Raw genomic sequence first — 9,289 nt, 5'->3', positions numbered from 1 at the left:
TAGGTGAAAACATATTCCACATCATTTTCCCTATGTGAAATAGCAAACAATTTGGACATCTATGGGAAGTATATTGATAAGAGTCTTATGATGAGTACAGGATTCCAGAGACAAAACAATACATTATGAAATAATTGGAAACAACGGTAGTGAGGTAGATAACATCTGAGGTGAGATGAAAGCCTTGGTAGGATCTAGGCAGAGTGTGGCAAAAGGACAGATTTCTCAATGAATAGAGGAATGAAAAAAAGTTCATGTGTATTTGGAAAACATTCCAGTGCATATGGATTGCAGAGAAAGTTGTGGGAACTAGTGGTATAGAGGAAAGTTGGATTGAAGTAGCAGGCAATAGGTAGTGTAGAATGGTTTCAATTTTAATTTATATGCAAAAGTTATTTACTCAAATCTTAAAGAAGGAAATCACAAAACCAATATTTTCATTTAGCAAATAATTCTGGCAGCTAAACATAGACTTCATAGAAAAGCAAAAGTTTAAAAGAAGGGAAACTGATTAAAAATGTTTACTTATAATTTAAACATGAGACTATAATAGCCTGAAAAGTGGATTAAAAATAGTAAATGAGGGTTTTTCAAGATGGTGATGGAGTAGGTGGGTCTTTCTCACACCTGCTCTCAGATCCAAACTGGAAATAGCACTAAACTGAGAAGCCATGCCCCTAAATTACTAACTGAAGACTATCTGAAAAGGAGACTTTTCACATACAGTATATTAAAGATTTGCAAAATAGTGATTAAAAATTTATAGAATTTATGACATGATCACCCTATAATTTTGGTGCTCATCTGACTCCATACATCATGTATTTCTTCACAAAGGATGCAGATGTTGTTATATTGATATTAGAGAATAATTTGCCCAGCCGCTGGAGCCTTCACTGGCCCATCTCCCCTTGGGGAAAGGCAGCTGAGTGTAGGTGCCTGGCCCTTGTGCACCTGCAGCTTCACAAACTTGTCGTTGAGCGTGATGTCTGCTTTAGCATCGAAGATGGACGGGTAGGTATTGCTGATAAAGTCTGTAGGGACAACCTGAGTGGCAGAATTTCTGAGGAAGCATGTATTAAGCATCTGCTGTGTGCCAGGCCCTGGGAAGATAGCTGGAGCTTTGGAAGTGAAAAGATAGTCCCCAATATTCTTGCCTTCTTGGAGTGACATGTTAGTAGGACCTATCATGACTGAAATGGAATTTTGGGTGAAGAAAGGGGCCACAAAAAGAACATTTTGCTGAGGAGGGAGTCTGAAGTAAAGAATTGGAGGAGGAAAGGACAGATATGTGGCCACTTGGAGAAAAGCTTTCCAGACCAAGTGCAAAGATTCTGGGGCAGGAGGTCTGACTTTCCCAGCCTTGCAGTTCCTATTGATACATTGCGAGCAGCTCTTGGGGGCCACTTACCTTGACTGCCCTTCCCCTGTTCTGCCCTGATATATTAATATATACAAGTTGCCACCTCCCCTACTCAGGCTCATTCACCAGAGAACTGTTGGAGACAGGGTGTAAGCTGACAAGGTCCTTGCATTTGAGGGGGCTAGCAGGGTTGGCTCCCTACCCACACAGTTTTCCCAGACTTGTTTGAATGGCTACTATCAGTAGAATGAGAGCAATCTTTCATGGCTTACCAAGAAATCTGTAACCATTTACTAAGATTTGCTGTATCAAGAATTTGTCCTTCTTCTCTGTCTCTCCCTTAGAGATTAAGAGGAACAAAGAATACATTCCTCTTGACAGACCTCCTATTCAGTGTTTTGTGTATAAAAAGCATTGCATAGCCAAAACCGGTTTGGCTCAGTGGATAGAGCGTTGGCCTGTGGACTGAAAGGTCCCAGGTTCGATTCCAGTCAAGGGCATGTACCTTGGTTGCGGGCACATCCCCAGTAGTGGGTGTGCAAGAGGCAGCTGGTCGATGATTCTCTCTCATCGATGTTTCTAACTCTCTGTCTCTCTCTCTTCCTCTCTGTAAAAAGTCAATAAAATATATTTTTAAAAAGCATTGCGCAGTTAATAAACCTACTGCAGTCGGTCGATGGCTACCTGTAGTCCTCCAGGCCCCACTTTCCTGTATTTCTTTCTTTTCTCAATTCCTTCCTCCCTACCTCAACCCAGTTCAACCTGTCAGGCTGGCCCTGGCAGGGGACCACCCCTGACTACTGCCAACCAGGTCAGGCCCTTTCTATATATGCTACCTAGAATGTAGACTCCAGAAGGGCGAGGCCTGCTGCACTGCTTCTGATTCCCTGACCTCACAACCTCACCATGGCCCTCTTGCTTCTTGTCTCTGGCACTCAGCTTCTGCAACAAGAAGCCCACTGCCAGAGGCTGAGCAAGTCCCTGAATACAGGCACTACATTCTAGGAGCAATGGGGGAGAGGGGTGTAGCCTCAGACTATCCTGGGGTCAGCAGTGATTAGTGTTTTACATCAGAAAGGTCAAGGCCTTTTTGGTTTTCACTTTTATAAATTTACTAGTAGCCCCGCACACGAATTCATGCACCAATAGCTCTCTGTGTGGCTTGGCCACTCAGCACCCACTGCCCAGAGGCTCTCTGCAGCCCAGAGAGCCACTCAGCCTGGTGTGGAACACTTGCCTCATCACCCTGGTGATAAAGCAAGCATTCTGCCAGGCTGCTCATGTTGACCACTCTCAGTGGCCATCCCTCCCTCCCCCCGCCCAGGACTGAGGGACTCCAGTGGGGCTGAGAGGACTGGGCACCACCACCTTGTGGCTATGGGCACCACCACCTTTGTGATGGAGTGATGGTTAATTTGCATATTATCATTTTATTAGATAGGATAGTTTTATTTGATAGTTTTATCTAACATTTGCATTTGAAACATTAAATATTGCTGTTTTCTAAAAAAAAGAAAGAAAAAGAAAAGAATTGACTTTAGCTGAAAATGTTAATGAAAAAGTGAAATTTTTCATTCATTTGAAAGTTATAAAATCTTATGTAAATGAAGCAATTACTACCTTAAGCTATAGAAAATAAACATTGACAGAATTATAAGAAGAATGGCTTGCTTTACAAATCTACAGACTTTGTGGGCAGTGACCAATGGATTAATTGGTTGGTCAAAGATTTGGGAAGAATTAGAAGCAAGATTAAAGACTAAAAAAATTAGAGTAGAATTATATAGACAAACCTTTTTTGAAATTTGCATAGATTATGAAGATCTTAGTATCCAATGGGAATTTCCTCTAGAATCCAAGTGCTGCAGACAACCTTCTTAAATAATATGGTGTTCTGGATCAGTAATCCTGTATATGACACTGTTTTTTTCACCTTCCAGAATTTGGTCATAAAACATATCCCATTGAGCAATGGACAATGGGATAGAAACTATACATGAGTGCACAACATTGAATTCACCTCACAAGGATGTATTTGACTACTTGAAACCTAGGCACTACTCCCTAGGTTTCAAGCTAGCCAACAGGTAGAAGATTGTATTAGTCTCCTTCCATTCTAGAAGATGCATCCATTATCTCCATAGAAGAATTTAAATTTTAAATAACAAATAACCCCCACTGTCATGTAGTACTTTTGCCAACCTCATAAACCATGGGTATGAAGTCTTAGTAACAATCTTAGTATTGATAGCAACATGACCAAGAAACATATTTTTAGTCAAAGAAATGAACAAAATCTAATATCTATACAATTTGCTATTATCCCCATTAGCTAATGAAAACTGTTCAGGGTTTTAGCTGAGATAATCCCCTATGTATTTTAAGTGCTATATCATAGGATTCAGTGTATGCTTGAAGTCATGGCCTAATATAAGATGCCTTTGGTACTTTAGTTTGAATACATGGGTTCAAGGGATTGAAAGAGAATGGGCTCCCTAACAAGTATGCTTCACCATTCCCCATAGACAATTTTTTTATTCTATTTTTTATTACAACTTGGAGTCAGGCAGTTTGGAAGTTGCATTTTTCAAGAGAAATTATTCCACCAATAGACATGGCCATGATTTACTTAGATTAGGACATTTGAATGTTTCTTGATTATTTTGAGCTTTTCTGTTGTGGTGATTTATCTAAAATACCAAGGATAAACTAGGCCGCTGACACATGATAAAATGTAGGCAAAATTATGTCTCCATATGCAGTACATTGTTACTTAATATTCTGATGTCCAATATAGAGGTTAATGTAAAGTTCTGACAAATCATTCAGACAGAATATATTATCACATTGATTTAAAATGGATGAAGATTTGGATCATCTTGTCAAGTAAAGTACCCTGACCAAAGAAGATGCTGCCAGTGGATAAGGAACACATGGAGTGTATATGAACAAAATAAGTTAAAGCACCTTTGAGTACTGAGAATGTTAAGAATTGTGCAGAGTACTCTGGTATATGGCACATGGTTTCTGCTTTATTAGGGATGAGAGTTTCCTCATCTGAACATTCTTATGAATGACTGGTATGGAAAAGTTCTTTTCTTCTTTTTAATTATGTGCTGAGGTTATACTAACTAATGAAGTTGGTATCATCCAGGAATTTTTGACAGCTGGCTTCTGATGCTATTCAGGAAAAGAAAAAAATCTTCAGATAATCAGAGAAGAGAGACAGGGAATCATATGAGCAGTGGATATTGAGTACAGGCAAGTCTCCCATGCAATGGTGGACTGTATCAGAAACCAAGCAGATGCCTGAACTTGGGTAGAGCTCAGCACTATGGATGACCAGCCCTCTTCTCATTGCTTCTTAGCTATCCACTGCATTCTAATTACAGGAAATAAACTGGGCATAGAGCAAAAATAAAGTTATTCTCAAAACATAAAGTCAAAATACATCAATATGAATCACCTTTAAAAATGTCAACTTATAATAAATGCAATTTTAGCCTTCACAAAAATATTGTAGAATTTATTTGGATTTTCAGTAGTGAACATATTCAAGAATACTTACATGCTTTCATGATACAGTTATTTTTAAATTGAAAGTAATTTTTAATATACCATGTTAAAATGAACAAGTATTTCAAAATTATCAGTAGGCCAGTGGATGTCATTTATCTCCTTCACTATATTATCAAACACTGAAATTAAATCTTTAGTTATACATGTAATCTATACTAATAAAAGGGGAATATGCAAATTGGTCAGGATGCCCTCACAGTAACAACTGAACAGCAGGCTGTGTGGAACAACAAAGCCAACAGGGGGGTTAATGAGGGATGACCAAACGACTGAACAGCAGGCTGTGTGGGGCGACCAGGATGGCAGGGGGGAGTTGGGGCAACAAGGACGGCAGAGGGGGGGCATTTTTGGGTGACCAGGATGGCAGAGAGGGAAGTAAGAGATGACCAGGCCAGTGGGGGGGGCCCGTTAGGGGCAATCAGGCTAGCAGGGGGGACAGTGAGGGCCAATGAGGCAGGCAGACAGGTAAGCAGTTAGGAGCCAGCAGTCCTGGATTGTGAGAGGAGTCCCAGGGTGCAGGCTGGGCTGAGGGGACTTTCTACCCTCCCCACCTCCCCACATGTACACATTTCAAGTACCAGGTCTCTAAGTTTATAAAGGGTAAAGAAAGTTCAATCTTTAATCTATTTGTTAAATGAATGCAAAGTCAATTCAAATATGAACATTTGCCTTAATTAGTTTTTGCATTGATAACTATCTACTATAACATTTTTGTTCAATGAGATCTTCTAATATCTTCTTGGCATAACAATTAATTGATGAATTTAAATTTGCAGATGATTGAGACTAAAACATAATATAATGATCTTACATTCCAAGTAAATGTTTGTTTTGTTGAGAAAATTAAACCTTTGGTTATAGTGATTATACTAGTAGATTATGAGCATTAGTGATTTTTAAATATAATAAATTGACATTTGACTTCTTTATTAGTTATACTGTTAATTAAACATTTTATAAAATTACTAAATTATCCATACTTAGTATTGTTATTCCCTCTAAAAGTGATCTGCTTACCTTTAATATATTGCTACATACTGACCTTGAGAAAATATGACTAATTGATCTTTTTGAGGCCCTTGTACTAGAAGGTACCCAATATACTTATTGACTAAAGGTGGAATATGAGCCATGATTATTCATGTGTTCAGTGAAAAGTCATAGAACTATCTTAGTGCCTGTGCCATTCCAGCTATTATCATTTCATGCTCTGACTCCAGTAACATTGGGAAAGCAGGAAAAAAAATCAATACTATTCTTATAATATACTAATCTTCTATGATGTTTCCCTGATTTGTATGTTATAAATGAATTTTGTTATTCTGTGTTTCCTACATCCATCATATTTAGCTCTCATTTTGTGTGTTCCCCAGGATTTAGCATATTGTTAGTCAGCATACCATTTCGGTTCGAAAAATAAAAATAATATTTTGTATAGATTCTGTATAAAACTATTAGTGTCCCTATATTAGGAAAGTGAGAGAAAGAGGTTAAAGTCATCTGGCAAAAGACAAAAGAAGAACAGGATATGCTCACTAATAACAGTATTGTCAAATTCTAGGCTTTATCTGTAAGCTAAGGTAGAGGAATGAACAATTTGAAGACATGATGGAGATAATATGTTTTCATGAAGGTCATTGTGGCTAAACTGAACAGCATTGCCCATTCAGACCTTTACCACCCTTAGAATGGTTTACTCCCTCTTTTTCTTCTTTCCTGTTCTACCAAATTTTCGACAAGAAAATAAACAACATTTTGTGACCAAAAATATAACAGTTGCCATACAGGCCAGCAGGAACCCAATCACATCCAAAGAGTGGTACTGGAACCAGGTGAGGTTGTGAGCAGCTGGCCGCAGGTGTTTGGCTCCTTTGTGACGCATGACAAACTCGATCCAGAAGACCGCTCGATCCAAGGGTTTTACAGGTTGATCGTGGTGAATTCTTGATAACCTCATAGCATTCTCTTTATAACTGGTAGACAAAGACAGACAGAAATTAGAGCTTTGTTTTCATTGAGGTTGTAAGTATATGATACCTTTACATAACATGTTATCCATAGATGTGTTGAGGAAACATTTCATTCTTGTGGTGACATGAACTTTGCTGATTGAATGGTATTTGTAAAGGGGAGAGTATAGAAGAAATAAAATTTTGACACATTGCAAATTGTTTTACATTTGGTCAAATGTAAACATATAAAAAAGGAATAAGCCTCATTTTTTTAAGAGGGAAATTTAATATTGTTTGAAGTGTGATTTTTTAATGACTCCTCTGGCTAGCCCATATTGTGGGAAAATATCTGTTAAAAATTGTAAGCATGAATCCTAATGTCTGACTAGTTAATAAGGACAGGAACAAAAAATTGTCAGTGAACATAAATTAGTTATTTTTGCAGAGTCTGAGATTCCTCCACTGCACATACTTGAGTGTTTGTGATGCAAGGGAAATAGTCTCTATTGGCAATATCAAAATTGGATGAAGGTACTAGGGTCATTTTAGAAATGGCAAGGAGATGGAATTTGAGTTTTCAAGGTAAATAAAAATAACATACTAGAATTTGAGCCCCTAGCTATTGTGGAATCACAGTAATCAGTGTTATGGAGCTAATATCTTGAATGGTCTCCTAAAACAATAAAGGGTGTAGACATGTAGTTGAGTGAGAAGTTTGTGTCTTCACTTGACATTTGGTGGCTGAGACAGAATTAGTATATTCTCTTTGATTCTGGAAACATGAAGAGGACAGAAGGTAAGTGGTTTTTGAAGAGATGCCATAGTGTAAGCAGGACACTGTTGGGATTGGGAAAAGAGAAATGAGGTCATTGTCATTCAGTAGTGAATGTGGTATAGTAGATCCAGCAGCAAGGGGTACTGTGTTCTTTTTTTTTGTGCACAACGAGAAAGAATAATCATCTACTATTTTAATTAAATTAAAATATAGGTAGGGTCAAAACAGAAATTTCACATCATTTGTTTAAATACATTTAAGATAATCTACAGTGGTGATAAAAGCCTATCCTTTCAAATCATTCAAATTTCTTACCATTTATAGATAGATATTTAATATTGAAATTCACATATATCTAATAGATAAACGTGTAATAAGAATTTAAGAGTTATGAATAAGAAATCAAAAATAGATTATAAAATGAAAATAAGTGATAAATAATATAGGCGAGCTGTTGAACTATCATTAAACATAGCACATAAAAGAGAAGTTAGAAACAGTGAGCAATGCTCATGTTGAAAAAGTGAATAGTATACAAATTTATGGGCAATTTGAGGCAATTTCAGAGAAATAAAAATTGATTAGAACAGTTAGAAAACAATAAAGATGGAAAACAACTGAAAATACTTTAACTTAAAGAACATTGGAATCTGATGTCCCTGAAATAGATATTAAAAATGGAACTAAAAGTAATTCCAGTAAATAACATAAAAAAATTAATTTCTGAAAGGAAAAATTAAATTTTGTTTTTCTATATTAAGAATGTTGAAAGGAATCATTATAACCCAGAGAAAATGTAGAAAATTATTTATAGATTAATATCATAATTAAGTTTTTGAATTAAAAAAATTAATTACATTTTTCCATGCTGGAAAAGAAACACAGAAAAAGAGAAAATTATCAGCTAGATCTTAAAACTCATATCAGCATTTAAAGACTGTAGGTAACATAGTTCTGAAGAAAGGAAAGTAATAGCAAAGTATATTCAGATAGGTGTGATGCTCATATCAAGGCAGTGAGCAAGTATTGATGAACATGATCTCAAAGAGTTCAATATCCATGAATCTTTATTGAAAGAAAATTTCTTATGATATATTCATTTAAAAGCTAATGCAAAATACTTTGGAATAAAGGATCTCTCATTCATTAAGGGAAAAATTTGATTCCCTTAATATATATATATATATTATTAAATAAATGTGAAGAAAGTAAGTACCAAAAATATTGACAACTTAAAATTTTAAGTAATACATATCAGGGATGAGATTACTTCCAGAGTGGGAATTAAGCTGGGAGTGACTAAATTTAAAACACATAGTTAAAAATTATCACAAATATAAATAAAATAAAAAATACAATCAACACTATATATACATATATCAACTCTTAACTTTGATGAGATCTTTCAGAGGAAAAAAACCTAAGATATAAATATATGCATGTACAGTTAAATATAGGTAATAGATTCATTTTAATTTATCTTTAGCTAAATAGGTAAAATTTAGTTTTGTTTAAAAATTCATAGAATCTATATTTACAAAGTTATTTTGCATTCTATCTCTCCTTGCTGTATATATGTATATGCTAATGGTGGTATGCATTTAGTGTTAATGATGTTTA

At 36.1% G+C, this 9,289-nt stretch overlaps 1 protein-coding gene across 4 annotated transcripts in view; it reads right to left on the bottom strand.

Annotated features, from left to right (window-relative positions):
- Window positions 1–5,592: 5,592 nt before the first annotated feature.
- LOC118705701 (UDP-glucuronosyltransferase 2A1) overlaps window positions 5,593–9,289 on the bottom strand; it is a 50,250-nt gene continuing 46,553 nt past the window's right edge. For all 4 annotated transcript variants that reach the window (XM_045571933.1, XM_036414735.2, XM_045571938.1 and 1 more), the window contains one exon: window positions 5,593–6,915. In XM_045571933.1, coding sequence (XP_045427889.1) covers window positions 6,636–6,915 — 280 coding nt within the window. In that variant the 3' untranslated portion in view covers window positions 5,593–6,635. The remainder of the gene's footprint in view (window positions 6,916–9,289) is intronic.

The sequence above is a fragment of the Pipistrellus kuhlii genome, unplaced genomic scaffold (genome assembly GCF_014108245.1).
Source record: "Pipistrellus kuhlii isolate mPipKuh1 unplaced genomic scaffold, mPipKuh1.p scaffold_m20_p_1, whole genome shotgun sequence".
NCBI classification, from domain to species: Eukaryota; Metazoa; Chordata; class Mammalia; order Chiroptera; family Vespertilionidae; genus Pipistrellus; species Pipistrellus kuhlii.
Note: the sequence above shows the minus strand (reverse complement) of the source record. Positions and strands in the feature narration are given on the sequence as shown.